Here is a 24,932-nt window from a genome sequence, read left to right on the forward strand (position 1 = left end):
TAACTGCTTTCAAGTACTACTAGCATAACAAGATTAATAAATAGGAAAGCTTATTACTTAGAATTCTTTTCGGCACAAGATAAAATTGCACGTCATTTATTTGTACAAAACCATAGAAAAATCCTCTATCAAGGCCAGAAAAATGGCTGCAGTAGAGTGAAATTATTTGAAAACAGAATCAAGCTACCCTTGTGACAGCAGCATGTATTGCATCTGCGAGGTGTGGTACTGTCCTTGAACTCAGACCAGCCATGCTGATTCGCCTGCAAGATCAGAAACAATTAGACCAATATTGTCAAAAACTCTTGAAACCTAATTCTACTTCTCTTTTCTAGACGTTTCTCTCTAATAAGCTTCTCTCTCACTCTCTGTGTGTGTGTTTATGTGTGACGTGAGGGTGGGATGGGGTGGAGGGCAGTAATATTTTACCCATCGGATGTCATGTAGATGTGATACTCCTTAGTCATAAAGGCTACTTGCTTCGAGTTAAGTCCAGTGAAAGTGAACATCCCAATTTGCTTGATGATGTGACTCCAGTCACCAGGTGTACCTGCCAACAAGCGACGGCACATGCAAAAGATAAATGAAACAATACATGAGCATTTCAAGATGGGCATATTGCGATGAAGCACATACAAATGGAAAGGAACATTCCGCAGTTTGATGTTTAGAAGCTTTTGGGGTTTAAAGTTCCTTTTTCTTGGTAGACTAAATGGGAAGATAGGGCTGGCACCCTATCCAGATTGGGCCTGCATCACGTGTGGCAACTAGGGTCCCTAAAGCACTCACCGCCGCAAAGAACTAAGGCTTAACCATGTTGGACTCAACACCCAGATCAATACCTATGTTTAGCCCCAGCAGAAGCCTCAACAAGGTTTGAACCGATATCGTGGATATGATAACATTTGAACCTAGACCACAACAATTGGTGGTTTTGGGGTTGAAGATACTAAAAAGAATTACTAAGCATTTGCCATCAGAAACTGAAAAGTAAAGAGCACTTTTTGAAACAAGGACAAAAAGAAGAAACCATATTACAAAGGAGAAATAAAACTATCTTCTTGAACCAACAAGAAGTTTGGGCACAAGCACTGGATTACGTGCCAAGGTTGAGCATGCATATGACTGGAATAGATGGCTAAATAAGAGAGTAAATGTGTGGGCACCAACAAGTAATAACCAATCGAGAGAACATGACTCCAGATAATTACCTCTACTACGTAAAGCATCAAACAGTTGCTGGCGCATGCTGATGATACGCTCAGCCATAGCCTTCAGCTCAATGGTCCATTCTTGGTACATGGATCTGCAGGAATTGTATGCTACAAGTAAGACCTATTGACATTATAATAGGAGTTCAGATATAATTTTCTTTGTGTTTCGTTTTCATTTAGCTTTTTGTAAATTTATTGTTCGGTCATGCGAGTTGGACTTGCTTTTGCATTGCATATTTCAAATATTGAGTATACATTGAAACATTTATCACCTGTCCTTGAGGATTGTTGCCACAATTGATGCCCCATGAATGGGAGGGTTTGAATACATGGGCCTGATAACCAATTTCAACTGGCTCTCTACCCTGCTGGCCACATCCGCAGACCTGCAAACCTGTAAATGTGGAAAAAGTTGAGCAACAACATTAGTTTGTTCCGGATATAATGTCCAATAAACTTAACCACAACGAGAGTAGGTACTATTTTGCACTCTTATCTTCAACATGATCAATGAAAGAGAGAGCAAAAACATGTAAACAGCTTTCCAAGAATTATCAGTATAAGATGACACGTAGACAAAGAACTTTGAGATTGGGGAAGTCATTTTTGAAACAGACAGATCCACAGGTAGTTGGTACTTAGCAAACTAAAGCACCGGGAATTACAAGTAGCCTTGTTCTAGGTTGTAGGATACCTTTTCCAGTCAGTGGGGTTAGCAGGGTGGCAGCAAGTGACAATCTTGAAAGGTCCTACATCTATCTCATTACAGATGAACAATCCTTCTATTGCTAACTTACAATGCTTAGGGCGCCAACACGCTCCCCATAAAGCCCCATGTTTTTGGCATAACTTTGAGCCACCAGACATTCACCCCCATCTTTCGCGAACATCCTAACCGACTGTGCATCTGCGTCCAGGTTTCCACTAGCAAAACCCTACAGCATTTGACTTGAAAATCAGTACATATATTCTTTGGTAATGGATCAGTAATCACTCAGATTCAGAAGCTATAGATGCAAAGGATCAGAACTACTCCCAACTTCAGTGAAACTACAATTTAGTTACCTGATAAGCGCTATCGAAGAAAGGTAACAATGCCTTCGATCTAATCAACTGTCTAATCTGCTCCCACTGATGAATGGTTGGATCAACACCAGTTGGGTTATGAGCACATGCATGAAGAAGCACAATTGCTCCTGAAGGAGCAGATCCAAGGTCTTCTAACAAGCCTGTTATTTGCCAAAAGTATGCATCACAGTCTCTCCAAGAAACCAAAAGGATTCATGGTAGAAGATATTTGCATGTGCAAGTTTTTCCAAGAAGTTTCTGTTGATAAATTCATCAAATGGTATATAAGTAGGGATGAAGAGTCCACAAGTAGAACTTGACTAAAGGCCACATATGAAGTGCAGGCTTTGAAGATAGGTGTCTCTCTCTCAAAATTGTTTAAAAAAAGGCCATTTCAGAAATCATTCCAAGAAAATGACCAAAATATACAAATTTCTCATTTTAAAAAATGACACAGCCTAACTATTTGCATCTTTTTTTTTGAGAGCATGCCATTTAGTGCACCTTGCTGGAGTAATCGATGATGGCCTCCATCTCAAAAAAAAATTATGACTCCCTTTAACAAGATGGCCAGATATTTTGAGTTTACAAGGAAAAAAGTCTTGAACCTTGGAAGTTGAGTCCACGAGTAGCTGGATCGTAGTAGCGATAAGTCTTCACAGATAACCCTGCCAGACCAAAAACTTTTGGGTGGTTTCCCCATGTTGGCTGCGGAATATAAATAGTATGCTGCAAATCCATGGACAAGAGGTAGGTGTTGGATACTTGTATACTGCTGTTGACTAAGAAACATTGTGTAAATGATAGAATGAGGTCATCTAAACTTACTTGATGATAGTGTCGAGCCAAAAATTCAGCTCCAACCCTCAATGATCCCGTACCAGACAAGCACTGAACAGTTGAAACCCTGTTCTCTTGGATCGCAGGACTATCTCCAAGCAAGCAAGTAAAAGGACTCATTCAGACCAATGTCGTACAGGTAATTAGAAACAAATATCTAAAGAAAGCTATGACTAAACAATAATCAATTAGAAATACTGCAATAGGTAATAAACCTTATGCACAAGCCACAATGCAACTTTTAATGCTATGTCCATATAGAGGAGAGAATTAGTGGTGATTTTATCACTGATTTGAGCGTAAGGCTAACCATGCAATTTTATACGACTCAAAAAAAGCAGAAGACTCATTTAATGTTCTGCAAAAACTGGATGATCTCCTAATTCATCAATATCAAGAATAGATGATTAGACCAGAAAATAAACAGGTGGGCATTAATTCTTTTTCTCTTTTTAAATAAGCAAGCTTGTAACTTGATTTTTTTGGCGGACAAGGTTAATGACCATAGAAGGCTACACCAGAAGATTACAAGAGGCAGACAGGCAGATGCAGAATCCAAGCATGCAGTTCTAATTAGTTATATGCGATTAAAAGCTGAAAATTTTGCTCTTGAAAAGGAAACAGATGGACATGTTATGTCATTAACTATGAGCTTAAAGATCCTCGGCAGTAACCTGAGCATATATGCCTAAAGAAAAGTTCAATGCAAAATAATGAACCATTAGCTCATCTCTTGGTGGTAGAACTATTTAACTACATATTTAACTGCTGTGGAAAAGGATAGTGTAGTTTGTCAATAAGGATCATGTACAATTGGACCAAATATCGTCGCTCTAATTACTATTGGATAGCGTCTATCATGATTAACATCAGATACAATCAAAATTGAGAGCATAATAAGCATTTTAAAGTCCACTATCATGTTTAAGTACCATTACCTGTCAGCACCAAGTATAAGCTTAGCACTCAATTTATTGAAATCTGACAGCCCAACAATGGGAAGATACTCCTTCACACGAGAGCTGCAAAAAGTTCGGCCTTACATACCTATTCAGTAAAACCATAATGTCCAAATACAATAGTAATGAGAAAGCTATATGTACCGGTCGTTCACTAGCATCTGCTCTGCTCTTCTAACAACATTCAGAACAAGAGGCTTTCCTTCCTATATCAATATAGGTATCAAGCTAAAAGGTACTGATAAAGGATTTGTACTTGATCATGTAACTAAGCCAAGCACATAAAGAATCACCTCTGTCCGATATGCACCAACTCCCAGGTTCAACTTCACAGGGCTCGGGTCTTTATTGTAGGCAACAGTCACCTATTTATCCAAAAATTGTAGAAATAATTTATATACTCATATAAAAGGGAAAGTTCAAAAGGGACTGGAAGTCGACGCCGAACTTGAGAAAGAAAGAGAAGTCATGTTAAGTACATTGATCACCACCATCACAAATAAAAGAAACGGTAAGAAGACCATATATTGGTGCAGCTATCTAAATTTAAACTCATCCGGTTACAGGAGGCAAAAGATGAAGAATCTATTTAGTAGGAAGAGATCATCCGTTAACCGAAAATCTTTCTAATACAATTATGTAGAATATTCATCACCAAAAAAATAATGATCTCAACTCTTCCTTTTAAGTTCCAATTCCGTACAACCATATCTTATACTCTCCAAAGATCCACGAAACAGTATCCTTGCATGATCACTATCTCCTGTGATATATTCAACAACTGAAAACCTGAATCGTACACGCACAAGCACACACACAACACACAAAGAGAGGAGGAGTAATAATTACGCCGAGAATGGGATCTTCAGGCGCCCGAACAAGATGATCAAACACGGAATTCGGGGCTCCGTGAGAGCCGGAAGTGGGAGAGGCGGCGATGGAGCGACTCCCATTGAGCGACGATCCTTCCAGGTGGCGAACCAGAGCATTCAACCTCCGATCAGCGGCTGACGACGAGGAAGACGAAAACGAAGAGAATGATGGTGAGGTGTTCCCTCCTCCGTGCATCTTAGCGAGCTTTATTCAACTATGTTCAACTGGCTGGCTTGTGTTAAATTACGCAGGCAACCGCTTCGCTATTCTGCTCTCGGCTTGGCTTTGATGCGGTGCGGGGGTTCATATTAAGAAGGAAGGAATTGGGGGGGGGGGGGGGGGGGAGGGAATTACGCGCGGGGGGTGGGGCCCACTGAACTGTCTATTTCTCTTACTACGTTAAGATAAAGATGGATGCTTTGCGGTGTTTGGGTTTTGATGGCACGAAGATCAAGGTAGGCGCGGCGGGCGTCTAGCTGTTACGGTGTGGCTAACCGTAGAATATCGTATTACATAATAGTTGTCACATTATTTTTATATTTATATAATAAATAATTTTATATTTTAAAATATATTATAAATAAAAATATATACAAATCACTATATCATATTAAAAAAAAATAATTTATTAATTAAATATAATCTAAAAAATTAAATAAAATAATTATCTTATCAATTAAAGACTATTTTTAATTTTACAAAAGATTGATATGATTTGTGGGAAGGAGTTTTTTTTTATATTAATATAAATAATAAAAATTTGTCTGTAATGGATTTGAAGAGATGATATGGCACGTCAATCTAGAAATTTTATCATCACAATGCTCCACACATAAACTATAGATTTGAATTTTAAAAAGAAGTCAGTTTTAGATAAAAAAAAAATTGACGATATTTTCGTAGAAAATCAAGAAATTAAGTGTGGAGTTTGACAAAAGTTGATTGTTGATGGATGTTATATTTTATTTGAGAAAACGCGTTACATCTCTGTGTAAAAATTTTATTTCCTTTAGTCGTAGTTTCCATCACTTGAATCAACCTTAAGTTGACGATCCTCTCAAGTGCAATAGAGATCATCAACCTAATTAAAGAGCCTTCTTGATTGCCTATGGACCCTTGTCCAGATTATCAATATGAAGGCAAATTTTGAAATATATTTGCAGAGAATATGCTCAATAACACATCTGCTTCTATAAAAAAAAGTAAATTTATTCATAACCACTAAAACAATTTTTCTCACTTTTCATATAAAGGCATTCGCCGTTGTGACACGTCGTTTTTACGTGCATGTAATAAATAATTTTTCACGTTTTAAAATATATTATAAACAAAAAATATATAAATCAATATATTATATTAGTAAAAAGAAAAAAAAATAATTTATCAATTTAATGTAAATTTTAAAAAATTAAATAAATTAATTATTTTATTATGAAAAATATTCTTCACTTCGTAAAAAGTTAACAAGGCAGTATTATTAATTGTCATTTGTGAATGTACAGAGATTTTTTCATTTATATTAGTACAAATATAAATATAGATGAAACATCCATAGTCACTTGGCGTGTTTCTAGGAATACACAATACCTAATAATTCACATGCTCAGTGATGCCATTTTCTATAAATAAAAGAATTCAGTACTTAGAGAAATATTTTGAGATTTTTCCTTATCCACTTTGGCGTTTTATGAAACACCATAACATTTATTGTTAAGAGCGGTAGTTGGTTGGTTGATTTAAGGTCACAATGTCTAATAAGACAACCTGGTGATTGAACTGAAGGATATGTAATTGGCACCCTTTAACTGAAAATAGAACAAACAGAATTTTACATACTAGCAAAGTGATATTAAGATCAACAGAAAGAGAAAACCTTGACTGTGATCACTCAGTTCCAGTAAGTTAATCACGCTCAGCGGCCAGAAAAGGAAAGGCAAACTTGATTTCACTTTCATAACATTCTCTTCCTATTAGCTGTCATTACCAAGAAGAAGTATATTTTTCACAATGAATCACAATCTAAATACCATTCCAACAATGATACTTACCAAAACTGCCCCACCTTCTATCATTCTTCTCTTATTTTGAGTTGCTTGCAATTTTTGTGTGGGGCGACATGGAAAAAACAAAGGGAAGCAGCAGAAAACCCTAGAGTAAATTTCTAATGCCTATTCCAGCTTTATCCTGTCGACATCGGTCATTACCCCTTCGAGCTGCAAACAAATATAAGTTTTTTTTTCTTTTTAAAGTTGAATAAAATTACCAGCATTCTGTATCAAGAAAATCAGGAATTATATTTGTTGCTGGTGGGTGCCATACCTTGACAATTTGGCGCATAAAATAATCTCCATACCGTTTTGCTGGTTTTGATTCAGCAACATGAATCATGTCCTGCAATCAGAGAGAACAGGTCAACTGAATCCTGAACTATGAAAGAAATAATGAGTGCGTAAATAACAAACTTTAAACTACTTCTGGATTGGTTAAACCCCCCCCCCCCCCCCCCCAAAGATGCTCTGGAGAGGATAGGTGCTGGAAGAAACTCTTACAAAATGGCTCATATGCACATTAGAATTCTCTATTCATTTTGGCAGAACGAAAAACATGTTTCCACTGAAAATATATGACGAGGCAAAGATCCAGTGAAAAAATGAAGTTTTCTCATGCTTTAAGAAATAGAATGAAGTACAATTCTGCAAGAATTAGGTTGCCAATGCACGACCAAGCAAAAGAACTCACATCATCAATATAGAAATCCATATCCGCATTCGAGGTGATTTTTCCATCAAAATCTACAGCATGTGTCTTGTGTTTGTATGTCATCAAGATCGTCCTGTGGATAGAAATGCAATACAGCTTAAAACTGCGTACAAGGGGAAAAAGGACAGGACCTTGGGGGGAGATATAGAATCTTACCTCAAGGTAGGTTCATCCACTTCCATGTATGCAGCAAGCTTCCCGAGGGTGATTGTTGAGTACACTTTTAAGAAGGTTCGAACGCCTGATAATAGTTGCTGCTGCTTTACTTCATAAAGAAACAACTTCAACTGTAGTCTATAAGCATCCTGAAATGGTTAAATTCAGCAAATACTATGAGAAGGGAAGGAAATAAATATAATAAGCAATGCACAGCTAGTTGAATACAAAAAGACAAACACTGAGAGAATAGAGAAACTGATAAAAACAAGGAAAACCACTTGCGGGTTGCATTTGAATGATCTTTTGTACCTGGTTATAATTTACGAGAGGCTCCTCATAGCTTGGGGCAGAGGGAGTAATGAACTTTGGGCAGGCATAAGAGAAGAGCTCATCATATAGAGCGAATGCCTCATCATCATATCTCTGCATCCTTGACATTTTTTCACCGTATTTTTCCCGTAACTGAGAGTTCACAACCTCCTCAACAAGCTTCACTTGAGGACAAAGGGAAAGAGAAATGGCAAGCAAAGCATACATCTGCTCATTCTTCTTTAGTATCTGCTCATACTGAGGGGATTTTTGGTGATATTGCTTGGTTTTAAAAATGTAAAGAAGTATTTTGTTGAATTCTCGAATTGCATCTGTATACCTGTACAATGATTATTGAGAATACATTACATGGCATCCTTGGACAAAGATCTCTTCCAATTTAACAAGAGATGCACCTTGTCTTTCATTATGATTCTTTAAGCATGCACATTTCCACATATCAAGACATGCGACATTCAAAAACATTCCAACTTTAGACAATCACATTCCAAAGAACTGGGACAGAAACACACAGCAAGTAAGTGTGATATCAGCCAGAAAGATACTGGTTTTCCAGCACTAGGCATCCTGGAAGGTACGGGAAGAAAAAGGAAACATGCTAGGAAATTCCAGATGAACATCACAACATTGTCATTGCTTTCCTTGCCATTAAAATGGACAATCAGAATGCAAAAATAATAGACAACAAGGTCAGCTATAAGCAACTTTACCATGCAAGAACCATCAGAAAATTTATGTATGCCATGCTAAAGAAAGATGAAGATTGAGTTAATCCATTCAATGCTTATGCAAGTTCAAAAACGAATATAGTACCCCAAAACTTTGCGGAGAAGAAAGAAGATGAATATGTCTCCTTCGACTTAAGGTCTACGTAAAAAAGTAAAAGGTACTCAAAAAATATGTTTTGCCACAAGCTATAATTACCCATAAACAGAAATCCGGAAGAATCTTCTCAAACTGGAGAATATGTGTTACTGAACCATAGCTACACCACTTCCGACATACAAGTAGCAGGAATCATCATTGAAATAAATAAAGACGAGCATATCTAAATTGTAAATGGAACTTTTAGGGAGCGGTCAAGTGATATCAATTCAGTGTAAGAGGATTCCTAGTTGCTTAAGCTGACCAATCAGATAGCAATACTTTACATTACACGGGCGCGAAAAGTTGAGGATTAATCACATAAGCAAACAAATAATAATGATATTCAAACAAGATTAATAAAAACACGGCGAGAAAGCTGGGTGTACAGACTTCAGTATGAAATATTAACAAATCTACCTCCTCAGCATGAGGTTTGCAAATCCATAATGATATATAGTAGTGATGTGGCTTCCAATAACACTGGTGTAAACGCCTTGTTGACTTATGTCAATAGGAAGTAAGCACTTCAGGGCAGTATGATAATCACCCAACAAACAGTGAACTCTAAGTAGACCAATCATGCTAAAATATCCCAAGACCTTCAATACATTACTTCCACCGCTGTAGTCATATCCATCTGTAGCAGTGAACTGTTCAAGGCCTTCCTTCTCCTGCTCAAGGATTTGAATAATCATAGACTTCTCCACAAGTGCCTGTAAGTAATTGAGGACACCATACACATTCCATGCCTGAGAAATAAGCATACACAGCTGTGATTAGCAAAGTTGTTAAAAGCGCATGGTACATCATATCACAAAGGTGCCCTGGAGCCATTGCACACAGCGTGTCGTGCACCTTTTTAAAGCATGATGCATATTTGCAGAAATAAATTATATATCCATAGATCAAGATTTTTAACATCAATAATGCACAAAAACAATTAAATATAGAAATGAAAAATTATATTAAGCATTATACCATAAAAAGAATATGTAAAACAACGTATTGGGAAAAATAGTGTTCCAAAAATGCAAGACCATTAAGCAAATACTACATAATCATTATAAACCAAACAAACATAAAATATCTATCACTATGAGTCCATTTCTTCTCCATCTGTCACCATCTCTTTCACCGTCGGCTTTGTAGCAATCAACATCTTTCTTTTTTCTTCTTTAAAAGAAAAAATAAGTTAAAGGCTGCGCTCCAGAAAGCCTAGCCTTTTTTAACAATGGAAAGCCCAATCTTCCAAGTAAATTGGGTGGATCAACCTAGCCTTAAAAAGGTTGGGCTTTCACCTGGGGCACACCATATGGTACTGGGCTTGCGCCATGGCACACCTTGTAAACTATGGTGATTATGATAGAAATCTTTTACTAAACCAACAAACCTCAGAAATGACAAGGGACACTGAATGGTATCATGTAATCATCCCATTGTTTCACTACTTTAATATAGGGCTACGAACTAAGTATTAAAATAGCATAGGGAGACAGAATAGTTACAAAACATAATTATAATATCACTACTCTTAAGAGCAATTTGTACAAGCTTACTACCAAATTAGCATCATCCTTTTCACCACCATACCTGACCATTCTGCCTCAGAAGCGCAATCTCCTGCTCAGTCTTGCTCTTCATCTTAGCACGATACTGGCAGAATGACTGAAACTGGTATACAAATTCATCAACCATGTCCCATAACCACTGATTTGGAAGTTGCATATTCACCACCCCATGTAATACAACCTGTACACCACAAATTTGAGAAATTAACATTAGCGCAGTTACATCCATAAAATCGAGCTAAAAGCCTTATTCAGTCTGGAGCAAAAACCTCTCCTGCAATATGAACTATGTAAATTTTCTCCCTCAACCCTAAATTAAATGGTCCACGGTATAATTAGTGTCAATCAAACAATCCCGTTAATAACAAGCCGAAATAGAACCACCCGGGGGAACATTATAGCGGAAACGCCCACTGAACCAGATATCAGGAGCTGGAGAATCCAGTCCTAATCCTTTACAGCAAAAAGAATAAAAATAGATCTCTGAATATAGCTCTTCAATGATTAGAAACCAGCACCGCTTTTGGAAATGCGAGTTAGCATCAATTACAAAAAGGCACACACCCTATCCAAAAACCAGGGAACACCAAATTCCACAAAACCGTACTAACCTGGAAGAGATTACAATAATTATCCCATGAATCAATCCGTTGCTTGAGTGTAGGCGAAAGCCTGGCATACAAATGTCGAAACCACATCTCGCGATACAGCAAGCAAAAGACATGATCGTTATCAACGTATGGGGCCACGGCGTCGACAGAAGGCCAAGGCGCATCCTTGAAAAACCTATCACTGATGCTCTGGAACGACGTCTCATACATCTGGTGGATCTCGTAGACGTTCTTCTCCCGTATATGGCGGTACATGTGAACTACGAAAGATTTCACGGAGTCAGGTACGTAATTCGGGTCGTAGTCACCGGGAATTTGTTGCTCGCGTTCGTACGCCATCGTACCGGTGATTGTCATAGCGGAATTTGGCTCGCAACGGGAATTTGCCTGTCTTCTGTGTGCGTGAGAGTGAGAGAGAGAGAGAGAGAGGAGTAAGATTTCTAGAGAGAGGAGAATTTTGCTTGGATTCTGCCCTAAGGAGAGTGAGAAAGAGAAGTGGGCCCAATGGAAAGTCTTGGAGCGGGCTTTGGGCCTTTATCCTGTATTATTTTTAGGCTATAAGAAAGGGCCATAAACTGATTCGGTCCACAACAATCTCTAAAGCAACTTTCCTTTTTCCGGAAACAACCTTAGCCGTTGATCCTGATGGTCGGAGGCATCTATCATCTTTCATCTATCATTAATTATTAAATTTTTAAAAATAATGAGAAGAAGAACAACGAAGTCGCGTCCACACGTGTCTTGATATTATTGGATTCTTCAATTTTTCATAATTTCCCGAATATTTTCCATTTTTCTCGTTTCAGTAGAAATCTTAATCGAACTGATATAAGCCAGAGATCGGGTTCCTCGAGATTATTATTTTTGTCTCATTTTCTTTAATTTCTATTATGTGGATTTAAGTTCGATTCTTGGGTGTATTTCTAGAATTTCGGGAGAGCTTCAGCCGTCAGTGAGGCGGCGACGCTGATTGCGATTCCGATTTGTCTCTGGCGACGGATTTTCGAAGTAACGGGAGAAAAGATGGTCAATTCGATGGTGGAAAGAGCGACGAGCGACTTGCTTATCGGTCCAGATTGGGCGATGAATATTGAGATCTCTGATATTTGCAATCACGATCCTGCGTAATTTTTCTCTTCTTGCTCTTTTCTTTGTTTTCTGAATTTTAGTTTATTTGATAGCCGCTCCTTTTGGTTGTAACGAAGGATTCGAAAGAAAGACAATGTTTACTGTATTTTCGTATTCTTGTGTGTCTTCCTTTTGGTGATTACGTGATTTTTTCACGGTTAAGATTTTATTTAATTGGGCATTGGTTCTTTTAATATCTTGAAAAGAAAAGAAGCAATATATATATATATATATATATGTATATTTGATGGACAATTAGAATTTGAAAGGTAGCTGGTAGGCAGAAATGACCATCTCTGAGAGTAATTCCAGAATGTTGTTAACTTGAACTACAGCTTGATGGTTACCGTTTTAAAATTCTATTTAACTAGTTTCTTCTGTGATCACTGTAGCTTTGCTTGTTTGCACATATCAATGCTGACAGTCTGCTGTAGATGTAACGTAGAACTATACTTCATCCTGTGAATAAGGCAGATTTCAGCCAGAAGAGATGGCTATGCTTCTAGACTTCGTAATTGATTAATTAGATTGACCAATTTACAGTGCTTCGAGTTGACTTTTACTTTATAGGAGCGGAATACCGAGTGCGGGAGAGATAATTTCAGCACCATGGAGTGGAGGTGTTCTGAGAGTTCCGGAGGATTTTTCCTCTTTTGACTTAAACAAATTCTATGTTCTGTTGATGGTCAATGCTGGCAATTGGAGCACATGTAGCTTCACTTTGATATGTAACGATTGTTTTTTGAGAAAATCATGCCTTCTGCGAGCTGATGTTCTCTTTTCTTTGTATCAGACAAGCAAAAGACGTTGTAAAAGGTATAAAGGCGCGTCTCCGTAGCAAAAAACCGAAAGTCCAGCTTCTTGCCTTAACAGTAAGCTTTATTTTTCTTTCTTGAACATTCAACTTCCCATCATTTCATATTCCCAATTTTCTTTCTTGAACACAAATATTGCGCCTCTTACACCCTATGTGTTCCATTTTCCCCAAATCAAACTAATGCTTCCTAGTCGGGTTATTGGTGATTTATACTTGGATGCCACAAAACTCTTGTTGTGATTATTGAATAGTTATTTTAGTTGAATTATTTGGTTGTCATTTCATTTTCTAGCTGTTGGAGACCATTGTGAAGAACTGCGGTGATATTGTCCATATGCATGTTGCTGAGAAAGAGTTACCTCATGAGATGGTGAAAATGGTGAAAAAGAAGGTATTTTAATTCACGTATTGTGGGTACTGTTGGTCTCTATTCCCAAATCTCTTGCAGCAATTTTATTGGCGGAAAAATTTGTTGTTGCAGCCTGACTTTCATGTGAGAGAAAAGATCTTAATTCTAATAGATACCTGGCAAGAAGCTTTTGGAGGACCTAGGGCAAGATATCCCCAATACTTTGTGGCGTACCAGGAGTTATTGGTAAGTCATGCTAGCATCTTCTTGACTTATCCTTATTATTTCATTTTATATGCCTGATTATGCAATGATGATCTTTGTTTCTTTGTTATTATCCAATATGGCATTTTCATCAGCGTCTTGGGACAGTTTTCCCTCAGAGAGCTGAGACATCGGCACCAAATTTTGCAGCACCAGAGACACGTCCTCCTATATCTTATCAGCAAAATCTTCGTAATCCTGGATCTGGAGCAGCTGCAGCTGAGTCATCTGCTGAAGATGAATTTCCAACATTGAGGTACATTTTTCTGGATTCTAACTTCAAAATGTTCTTTCGTCGAAGAATTTTACAGTGAAAAATGCTGATGCAATCTTCATCTGGAGTATGATAGGCTGATTTATTTTTTCAGCCAATTTTCTATGGGTGTAAAGTAGTTACACTAGAGTTTTTAGAAGGATGAATTCTAATTCCTGACTTCTTACTCTTTATTGTGACGCGTGATTTATATAGTGCAAAAATGCATGCTAATTTTTGGACAGAGAATTCATTAATTAATCTGTTGGTGCCTTGATGATATTCTCTGGATGATTAAATCTTTTCGCGTCTGTTGGGCTTTTGATGTTGGAGAATATAATCTCCTAGTTAATGTAATTGGTTGAATATATTTGGTGAAGGGATATTGGGAAGGTTTGTCCCAGAAATGGAACTGTTTTAGAACTGATGGGTTAGACTTGGTATATGCTATTGATTTTTAATATCTTGCTAGATGCAGATAATTAGCTTACTCTGTGGAAATTGTTGTTACCATTGATAGATCATAGCAGTAGTACATGTCTTGATTACTGATGTTAATTTGTTTTAATGTTTGATAGGTTCCCTGAGCTTTTATTTCTTGTATTCCATTTGGTGAACTGTAATTGTAAAGGCATGTGATTCTGTTCTTCTGATATTGTGTCATCACTTTCATCTTTTCTCTGTTATTGAAGCCACTTACCAAGTAGCTTTCCATTATGTTTCCGTGAACGTTAAATTCGGAACTGCATAAAATGCAGGCCTGATAAACTAGGTTATGTTACTTTATTTTGTAAGACTGTATGTTTTTTATGGTTGTTAGTGATCTTTGTTTTTTACTGTGGATCTCTTTTGGTTAGCTTGACAGAAATTCAAAATGCACGTGGTATTATGGATGTCCTTGCAGAAATGCTGAATGCTTTAGATCCTAGTAACAAAGAGGTATGCTCACATTATAGAATGTTGAATTCGCTCACAATCAGCGATAGAATATTGGGGCAAAATGATAGTTCAATTGGATCAATTTTTCCCTTACAAGTATGTGAAGTTGTTAAAAATGCTTTTAGGGTTTGAAATTGCTTGTATTACAAGATTGGGAAGCACTTCCTTCTATGAGAGCAAAACTGGTTTAGTAAATAACATTACAACGTTATCCATTAATCATAAAACTTGCTGAGCATTTTGTTACATGAAACTCTGAGTGTTTAGTATAACTTCTTGTCTGGGTGGCAGGGAGTCCAGCAGGATGTCATCATTGATCTGGTGGAACAGTGTCGTTCATTTAAGCATAGAGTTGTTCACCTTGTTAATTCCACAGCGTAAGGCCTTGTTATACATAGAATCCTGCTTACCATGGAATGTGTTTTGCCATTTGGATCTCAGTATTCCACCTTTCAATGCTTGCATGTCTTGTTTTTATTTTGGAGATGTGGAGAAAGAACAGAGTTTTGAGAAAAATAACTATTATGAATAACCAACCTCATGCAGGACCATCTGTTAGATGAATTAACCTGAGATATTTTTTCTTCTTTATGAGGGCATCGATAAGTTGCATCATATGTGACATCAACATATCATACCAAAGACTATTGAGAGTTCTGGTGAACTTTCTCGTATTAACAAGCTTCTTATTTGTATTTTCTATTTGAAAGATTTATACATCAGGTGAAATTATGTTTTGTAAATGTAGACTGTAGAGTTCATTTTGTTAAAATAACACTTGCTGTATCCTAGTTGCATGCTCGTTGAACAAACTGTCTAGGAAACTTTTGTACTAAGTGACCTGCTATGTTATTGATGTTGATATAAATTAGTGTTATCATATAAAACATTCTTATGTCCGAAACTAATGAATGTATTTATCCATTGGCGGAAAATCTTCAAAGTCTCATGCTGTTTGAGAATATGCACCCTAGTTTCTGGATGAATGAGGTCCAAATACAGGTGTCATTCTTAACCATCACGGTTTCTTGCATATTACCCGATGTAGGGATGAATCACTATTATGTGAAGGACTAGCACTAAACGATGACTTGCAACGTGTGCTTGCTAAGCATGAATCACTTTCCTCCGGAGCGATCTCTAATAAATTGGAGGAGGAAAAACCTGAATCAGATAAACCGTTGGTTGACATCGATGCTCCGCTTATTGACACTGGTGATAAACAATCAGACAAAGGGTAAATTTCAATCCTGCTTGTTAAGTATGATTTAGATTTTTATTGGGTTTATTCTACTTGTTTGTGGTTGTTTGTAGTTCAACTGCTCGGGTTAGTTATCCAACTTGGTTGTTAACCTGAAGTTTTACAATTATTTCAATGACTTCTTCATGTATCTTTGGAGCAAAGATAAAATGAGAATGCATCAACTGCAACAGGGCATCTGACGTACAAAATAATTATTTAAAACATTAAATTCCTTTTTGAGAGCCATCATGGAATTGTTCTTGTTTTTGACTAATTACTTCCAGTCTGTAGGCATAAAATTTCAGCATACATTGCACAGATTTGTCCTTCTCTCATGCTCAATAGTGAAAAAGGTTACTATTGGTTGATTAAGAATGCTAGCCTACATGTGTCACTAATGATGGATTTTACCTAAAACACAAAAAAAAAACTATGTGGCCAATTCGGAAGTTTTCTGATTGATCATTTAGATATTGAAAATGGTGCCCTGCGACTTTTATACAAGGGCACACTTTTATACACATTTCTACAGTTGACATACCTTAATTTTTCTTTTTCGCCCTTCTAAATTTTTATTCTTTGTGCTTCAGAAGATGTAAAGTTTCGCGGGTTTGTCGACTTGAATTTTAAATGATTTTATATATGTCAACAACGATGCAAATATCATTTGCAGATCTGCATCCAGTGCTAGCTTAGGGACACAGTTACTGCTCCCTGCTCCTCCAGCAAGTAATGGTGAATTAGCAACTCCAACAAAAGTTGATCCAAAGATAGATCTTTTGAGTGGAGATGGATTCAACTCTCTTACAATAGACTCTCTGGCACTTGTTCCTGCTGGAGAGCCTCAGCCAGCGAGCCCTCTTGCAACTCAGCAGAATGCTCTTGCTCTTGTTGAAATGTATCCTCAGAGTAACAACCATCAATCTTCAAGTGCAGCTGGACAAGCCTATCCTTTATCACCTCGTTTCCAGCAACCAACAAATGTTCAATCTCCACAACCTTCTTTATTCCCAAATGGAAGCATTTCTGGTCCTATGCTACCCCAACATGAACAGTCACTTTATTCTCAAGGCTCTGCATCTGCCTGGAATGGTCAGATAACCCAGCAACAGCAGCCGGCCTCGCCCATTTACGGTGCATCTCTACTTTGTTCTTGATGCATTATTCTTTAGATAAAGAACAAATTAAGTTAAAAATCTGTTTTATGCATTGTATAGTTTGGGAATATCTATTGCATGACTCAATCAAGGCCATCGTCTAATCTTATTAAGTGATGTCATCCTTGTTTCTTTCATTTTGTGGGGATTTACATATTTTCTTAGAAGCAGTTTCTGAGTTGCTCGTGTTGCATGTAGGTGCTCAAAGTAGCAATGCTCTTCCTCCTCCTCCTTGGGAAGCTCAACCAGACAACAGCGACTCCGCCCTTAGCCAGCCTCAAGAATTGCAAGTTACACAAGTAGCAGCAAGTTCCTCTCAGCCATCATCACCAAGTGGCACATTTCTTCCGGGATCACAAACCATGACAAATGACCAGGTCGTTGGAATGCATATGCAGCCAATCACTGGTGGCCACCTCCCAGCGATCAACAACCAAGCTATGCAAAACAGCCAAATGCCAAGGGGCTCAAATCCTCAACCAATGGGCATGCTTCCTCAACCAATGCAATCTGGACAGATGGTTTATATGTATCCACAACAGATGTATAGTAACCAAATGGCTGCATATGGCTACGGTTATGGCTATGGTTATGGCCAAGGTCAACAACAAAATGCCCAGTTCCTAGAGCAAAGCATGTCTGGATTGTCTGTGAGGGACGATATTTCCAGGAGAAATTCCACTAACTCAGTCTCCACAACCTCGTATGTCCCATCAGGAAAGCCATCAAAGCCGGAGGACAAGCTATTTGGAGACCTTGTCGACATTTCTAAATTCAAACCGGGGAAGACCACTCCAGGTAGAGCCGGAAGCATGTGACAACTGATGATGGCCATTTGCCTTTATTTTGCTTGCTAACTTGCTCGGCCGCCTTAGTTCTTTTTTGTAGTTCTCTTTTTCGAGGGTTAATTTTCGTTTGATATATTCCTCACCTTCATCAATTGTATTGCCTTCAATTCTTTCGTTTTTGCTTCTTAATATTCTGGGGTTTCATATTGTTATTATAATGATGTACATTTGATGTAGAAAGGAAAACTCATATAAAAGGAAGGGATAAGACATTATTTTGTTCGGATATGAATAAGGCATCAATTATTCTCTTGTCGATAATTCTGTTAAGTCCCACATTCGATTAATTTTATTTCAATTAATATGCAGTCACATTCTACACCATGTTTCTAATATATAGATGGTATGATTTTATACATGAAATATACATACATCACAAAATATGAAATACAATATTGTTTTGAAGTAAAGATTTGAGATCGTATGAATCATATGTAGCGAGTGACTGACAATCTGGATACAGTTGCAGAAAAAAGACCTTATAATTGTTTAATAACAATTACCCTCAACCTTTCTTCCAAACATACGTACATATGGTGATTGGTTAAGAAGGAATTTTTCATTTCAAAGTAAAATAGACAACCCTGACCCTTTTTTTTCTAATCTAATACAAACCTGATTATTGCTACATACAAGAGTCTGCTGATTAGCAATTATATAACACAAGAACCAAGAAAATAGAAAAGTTGTTGCATCACCAGTCCCCTATATTAGGACCCAAAATTGCCAGCCTCTACTCAAAGCTACATTACTCCTGCAGTAATATTATCCAGTTTTCAACTCAGACAGAACTTTGGAATCTGTATGTGTTCATCAGTCAGCAGATAGCTAGCTGCACGAGTCCTAGTCGGCTTCTCGTCCTATTTTTGTTTCTGCGATGTATTGGTTAAGACTGTCAACACTAGTGCACCAAAATTCCAGAAAATAAAGAGGCCCGTTCTCAAGTTGAACTTTGTGGGCAGGAAGTTAAAAATGTTGAATATTTCGATTTCTGCTAATAATTAGAAGAGGTTCAGAAATCTGAGAACATGCGCATCACCTTCTATGCAGCCACACGTGATGAGTCTGTTCAAAAAACTGCGAAACCTCATTAGTACAAGCCTTTCTTGTTCAACATAGAAAGGATTGAGGCCGAGGGTGGACTGTGTGGTTGTAGGTGGGGTGCTAGTGGACAAAAATACTGTATCCTCTTCATCGCACATTAATGCGAGAGTTTCTGGGGACAATGGTCTTCTGTTTTGAATACAAGAACCATCGGATTCAGACAACAAAATTTGAAGCCCATTTTCTTGGTTTCCACATAATCCCAGAGAATCATGTTCATTTTGATCGCCTTTACCATCTTCATGTGATGAAGCAACTGAAGTTTCGGTCACATTCACATCCATGCCACTGTTGATCATTTTCTTTTCTTCTGGAAAAGCAAGTAAAGATTACAAAAGTTGAACCTTGAAATTCGTATAGATTAATCTCTAATCTATGCCTAATAGTATTTACAATTGCATTACCAAGTATGATTCACCATTCAGTCATCACTTGATCAAACAGCAAAGCAACTTGTCAAAATTAAAGTTGCCTACTTTGATTTCTGTTGTGCAAATCATGAATTCTCAAGTTAGGAAATCTACCTGAAAGACTCTTGGCTGCTTCTGCGGAAACTTCAACCAAGAGTCTGCAAAAGTCCTTCACATGTTGTAACTGGAGAATTCCAGCTAAAGGAGCCCTTCAATCACAGTAAGACCGTGACAGACCATAAAGGTGAAACACAAGTCTATTCATATCCCAAGCCCCAGGAGAAAAGATAGATTGCAACTACCAAAACTTGCAGAGAATATATAATAACAAAACAAATGTTGAAAGAAGATTACCTGTAAGAGGGTTTGGAAGATTCCAATGTCATTGAAGAGGCAAGTTTAGAAACATGAACAGATAATGGCGAACAAGAGGCATAGGATGTGGAGCAAGTTTCCTGAGATACAGGAAAAGAAATTTCATCAAATGTCTAAGCCAACTTTGTAAGAACAGGCATTGTGAGATGGTTAGCTCATGATAGCTTTTCTTAGCTATCAAGAGTCAAGAATACAACATGATGCAGTTATTCATTGGATGTCCACAAACCTTTTTCCCGTACTTACGGAAAAACATAGAATTTCCAAAAGCCATCAAATAAGCAATTGAAGAATTGTGGAACTGGACTAGTCAATTGTTCATTAGATGTTACCCTGAAATCGATTTGGTGATTTCTACTCTTCCTGCTTGGTGGGGTCCCAATGGCTCCATTGATGGCTGCATTGGCTGCTTGTTGGATGGACATCAATTGATGTTCAGGATGCCCCTGAGAAAGAGCTTTCTTTTCTTCACTTCCTTCAAAGTTTTTGCAGTCCATGCATTTACATTTGTCAGAGCATAGAATATTCGCCTGGAAGCACTCACAGTACCTCTTGAGGCACCCAGATTTCTTGCAATTGCATCCTTTCTTGTGCTCTACCTGAATTTCACGAAATCAGCTAAAGGTGTGTACATGCCAAACAGAATTGAAGTTATCACAATTCACAGGTGACGATCAACTAATTGAACTGTTAAAAAGTTACATTCACTGGGACAAGCATCTTTGTAGATGTTTGTGTTGATTCTTCAGTCTAGGTAAAGATAAACCATAACTTACTACAGCAGCAGCAGCCACATCTTTGGCAGACCATATTAACTCTTGGAAGCAGAACTTTTTCGAGATAAACTAAACCACCATATCCATCAAGTCCATCTCCTTTTATAATATACAAATTTGATTCATACTGTCAAGACCTAAATTTTCATTTTCATTTATGTTAAATAAAGCATGACAATGTTCAGCCTAACAAAATGTTTAAAGACCTAAATCAGGGAATTCTTTGTTTCTGATGCCCTTTTGTATAAGTAATGAGCTTTGAAAAACACATATTCTGGAAACCGAAAGAAGGCTAAAAGATTAATTGTGACATGGAAGAGGCTTGTCAAATATATTCAATGTGCCTCCACAAGGTACAAACAAAATTCATTATTAATCTCTGAAATCCAAGACAAAGTAGTTAAAATTGGTCGTATTGAGAACTAATTATTCAATCTTATATATTCTGCAGCTCTGGATTCGCTATTTCCAGTCTAAATGTCTACCTCATCTAAAGGCTTAAGTTCATTCAAAAGGAAAGCTCATATCTTCAGCATTTAACAATTCTCAATTTGAACCTTCTTCCTTAAAAATTCACAAGATTAGGAAGATGATATGTAGGAAGAAAAACAATGAGATACATAAAGCAAGATAATCAAAGCAACAAATCCGCAAGGCAAGGAATTAGCACACTGTCCAGAAAGTGTCATACCCCACCATCTGTAGCTCCATGTGGACTATTAGCTATCTTTGGTGTAAACGCATTGGGATTTCTCTCTAGAATTGCGTCAATCGATCCCTTCCTATCGGCCTCATGTTCTATTTTGTTGTGACAGTTGATGCAGTTACAGTTATCACAGTAACTACCAGCAGCAAAACACTCACAATACCTGGCGGTCAAAACAACCAGGTTATCAGAGAACTGATACAAAAAAGAATTAACAGGATTCTGATGCTCACATCAAATATTAAGAAAGTGAGAAGTGAACTTAGTTGAAATCCTAATTAGCAGAGCTTGATCTTACATTCTACACCTGGCTACATTCAATTAAAGTGTTACCACAGAAGAAATAAAACAAAAGAAACGAACACCAAAAGAGAAGGAAAATAAATCCAGCAACCCATTTACCAAGTCACAGAATCTAAAATTTCCCGCCTCAGTGTTGTTAATAAAAGCACACTGTTTTAGGGATGACAATGCATAAGAATCATAAAACTAGCTTTAATTCATGGACCGGAACCTGGTACTTGAGAAGGAAGGGCACATGAAAAATCAGACCACACCTTTTAATTCATCCAGTCAGCATTTCAGTTTTGGCTTTATCAAATTATAGGCAGCAAATCCCTGAACAAGGTCGAATTAATACACAGATATTAACCAATATGTGGAGTGTACTTACAACTTCAAGCATCTAGAATTTTTACAGTTGCATTGCTTCTGCTTCTTGGGAGTGCTATCCTTCGGTTCTATATTACACCTCTCTCGTGATTTTGGGGACTCTGTCTTCCTGAAGAAAAAATACATATTAACAATTACAATCTCATATAACGAACTAGTAGTCCGATTGCTTCCTTTAAGAGGAAGCAGGATCAGATCAGTAAATATTGTACTAAACAGATTAATTTCAATCCTCTTAAATTTTCTTGAGCCCAACAAATGTTCACATTATAATTAGAAGAGGAAGATAAAGTAAAATTCACAAAGATGATAATTACTACCGCCCAATTTGCACCAACATCATCAGTGAAATCTCCCCAAAAATCATAACTATACAAAACTCAAAATGCAAAGTGAAAAGTACAAACAAATTAAAATTATAACAGAATAAGTCCAAAATGCCTTACACTGGCTTCACGGGGTGAGCCAGCCGTGGGGCTATTGGTTTTGATTTCAGTAGCCCCACCATGTGAGGAAGTTCTTGAGGCGGCGATTTGTGTGCCGCCACTGCCACCACTTTCCGTGGCGGCCGTTTATTTTGCGGCTGCGATGAAGAACTTGCACGTGCATGCAAGTGTTGGGATTGTGCTAAAGCCAGCAACTTGGACTGCAATTGAGCCTGCGGATGCTCAGGCAATATCAAAATACCCTTGGCCAATGCATTGGCTTTCGTCGAAGCATTATAGCTAACAGAAAAGTCCAACTGCCTCACCACCGGCGCCGCCGCTTCGCTCTGCTCCATCACCCCAAGTTTTATAAATTACTGAGAAAAATTTATGGGTTTTGATTTTCGTACAACGAGAAAAAAGAAAACAAATCACGGGTTTGCTCTTCCACTCCCCAAAAGGCAAATTTGGAGCGAAGAACGCAATCTATAATTGAAGAGAAATACAATCTTCACTTTTCCAAGGAAAAAAAAGAAAAAAAATCTGATGGGCATTGAATTTCTTAACTCTCATTCTCACTTTCCGTTTCAAGAAACGAATATGGATTTGAATTCACGCCCATCATTCGCTCAAAACTGAATCTTTCTTTCTGGAAACGAAGTAGAAAAACAGGGTAAATTTTGGGGATTTTGGGGAGAGAGATGTGAGATTGAGGTCTTAGTGGAGGAGTACTTTGAGTACAACTCTCATTGATTTTTATACTCCCTCTCCACTTCTTTTGAAATTTCAATTTTACAGAAATTGACGGCCGGATGATAAGTAGGGTTGGTCCAACGTCCGAGATTGAAACTTTTGATCTGACGCTTCAGGGATCGTCGGATTGGTAGATGCGTTCTCTCCTGTTCCCTCTTGTCCAATTCTCACCATTCTTCAACAGATAAATTATAAATATATTCAAGAAATTAAACTTAAAATCAAGAGCTTTTTCTTCTCACCATTGCATTTATTTGTTTATTATTTTTTGTATATTTAATTACACTTGAAAACTTTAAAATTAAATTTTAAAAATTTTAATATTTGTTTATAGTTATTCAAGAATGCTACCTAACTATTTTGGAGAAAAAGTAATAAAAGGGTCGTTTCTCTAAAAATCGTTTGGTTGTAATTATGCAATCAGACGTAATGCTATTAAAAATAATAAAAATATTGAAATATATAAATACGACTTTATGTGAATTACATATCACAAATTAAGGAGCGACTTATATTAAATAACGACTTAATTTTTTGTATATATATCACATGCATTCTTTTTTAAATAAATAATTAATTAATCTAATTCGAAACTTCAAGCGCAATTTAAATTTTACAATATAATACTTACCATTTTCACATAATTTTTTTTTATGGTCACTTGTAGCTATTTCTTATGAAATATGGCATAATTATAAATATATTCTTATTGTTTGAAAAATTAAAAATATCATCTTGATTTTAATGCTCATCTAACAACAAGTTCATTCCGTTATGTTTAATCATTTTTTTATAGTGAATTGATCAAAATGCCCAATTATATTACGAATTATAAATGTATATATTTTTTAAAATATTTCTATGGATTAATATTCTTTATGGATTATTTATTTTATCCACTCTAAAAAAATTATATTTTTTAAATCTTAAAAAAACCAATAAGAATAAAGTAGTAATGTTCACTTCAACGCCAAGGGGTTACATAGTTATTTTTATTTGAAGGACGTATTTGTAATTTTTTAAACAACAAAAAGTACGCGTAATTATGCTAAATTTCATAAAAAATAGTTGTAATTTTTTTTTTAATTAAAGTTGGAATAAGAATAATAGAATCATAATGCCCTTTGACCTGGATGTTTGTTTTGATTCTTCATTCTAGGTAATAAACTCATGATTTTTTTTATTTATTTATTTTGTTGTGTGTTTTTGTGTGCGCGGGTAGTAAGATCATATGCGTTTTTGAAGTTCGTAAAATTATATGTTTGTAACAAAACATACTATGAAACTGGAGGGACTGGAGCAAAGAGCACCGGGGAGAGGAGTAATAAAGTCCCTGATGAAATTTGGCGCTAAAGAGGAAAAGTCCAGATGCAGTAGGGCTAGCTGCACCATACACGTGTATGGTCACGATAGATGCAAAGATAGATCTCAAAGATGAACCAAAGGTTTGTGGGCCACCACACG

General features: G+C 37.0%; 4 protein-coding genes across 4 annotated transcripts; 1 reads left to right on the forward strand and 3 right to left on the reverse strand.

Annotated features, from left to right (window-relative positions):
* Nucleotides 1-33: 33 nt before the first annotated feature.
* On the reverse strand, nucleotides 34-5,263 carry ASP3 (aspartate aminotransferase 3). The gene is made up of 12 exons (XM_011091860.3): nucleotides 4,931-5,263; nucleotides 4,375-4,446; nucleotides 4,226-4,287; nucleotides 4,061-4,144; nucleotides 3,111-3,210; nucleotides 2,891-3,011; nucleotides 2,280-2,443; nucleotides 2,012-2,149; nucleotides 1,487-1,608; nucleotides 1,212-1,306; nucleotides 430-550; nucleotides 34-263 (listed from the first exon to the last, which is right to left on the reverse strand). The coding sequence occupies exons 1-12, from the start codon at nucleotides 5,147-5,149 to the stop codon at nucleotides 179-181; spliced, it is 1,383 nt and encodes a 460-aa protein (XP_011090162.2). The 5' UTR covers nucleotides 5,150-5,263; the 3' UTR covers nucleotides 34-178.
* A 1,475-nt stretch (nucleotides 5,264-6,738) lies between these two features.
* Nucleotides 6,739-11,713, reverse strand: LOC105170970 (uncharacterized). Its single transcript, XM_011091985.3, has 8 exons — nucleotides 11,250-11,713; nucleotides 10,661-10,819; nucleotides 9,488-9,819; nucleotides 8,183-8,522; nucleotides 7,871-8,019; nucleotides 7,694-7,787; nucleotides 7,274-7,345; nucleotides 6,739-7,167 (listed from the first exon to the last, which is right to left on the reverse strand). The coding sequence occupies exons 1-8, from the start codon at nucleotides 11,604-11,606 to the stop codon at nucleotides 7,123-7,125; spliced, it is 1,548 nt and encodes a 515-aa protein (XP_011090287.2). The 5' UTR covers nucleotides 11,607-11,713; the 3' UTR covers nucleotides 6,739-7,122.
* A 208-nt stretch (nucleotides 11,714-11,921) lies between these two features.
* LOC105171058 (TOM1-like protein 9) lies at nucleotides 11,922-18,499 on the forward strand. The gene is made up of 10 exons (XM_011092101.3): nucleotides 11,922-12,373; nucleotides 13,171-13,249; nucleotides 13,487-13,585; nucleotides 13,676-13,789; nucleotides 13,903-14,063; nucleotides 14,918-14,999; nucleotides 15,291-15,376; nucleotides 16,048-16,236; nucleotides 16,916-17,376; nucleotides 17,598-18,499. The coding sequence occupies exons 1-10, from the start codon at nucleotides 12,273-12,275 to the stop codon at nucleotides 18,215-18,217; spliced, it is 1,992 nt and encodes a 663-aa protein (XP_011090403.2). The 5' UTR covers nucleotides 11,922-12,272; the 3' UTR covers nucleotides 18,218-18,499.
* A 233-nt stretch (nucleotides 18,500-18,732) lies between these two features.
* LOC105171149 (protein tesmin/TSO1-like CXC 5) lies at nucleotides 18,733-23,488 on the reverse strand. The gene is made up of 8 exons (XM_011092204.3): nucleotides 22,737-23,488; nucleotides 22,292-22,399; nucleotides 21,604-21,781; nucleotides 20,469-20,735; nucleotides 20,116-20,216; nucleotides 19,876-19,970; nucleotides 19,287-19,661; nucleotides 18,733-19,119 (listed from the first exon to the last, which is right to left on the reverse strand). Exons 1-8 carry the CDS (start codon nucleotides 23,069-23,071, stop codon nucleotides 19,091-19,093), a joined length of 1,488 nt encoding a protein of 495 aa, XP_011090506.3. The 5' UTR covers nucleotides 23,072-23,488; the 3' UTR covers nucleotides 18,733-19,090.
* Nucleotides 23,489-24,932: the final 1,444 nt, after the last annotated feature.

This window comes from Sesamum indicum, linkage group LG1, assembly GCF_026168435.1.
Source record: "Sesamum indicum cultivar Baizhima isolate 11 linkage group LG1, ASM2616843v1, whole genome shotgun sequence".
Lineage (NCBI taxonomy): Eukaryota > Viridiplantae > Streptophyta > Magnoliopsida > Lamiales > Pedaliaceae > Sesamum > Sesamum indicum.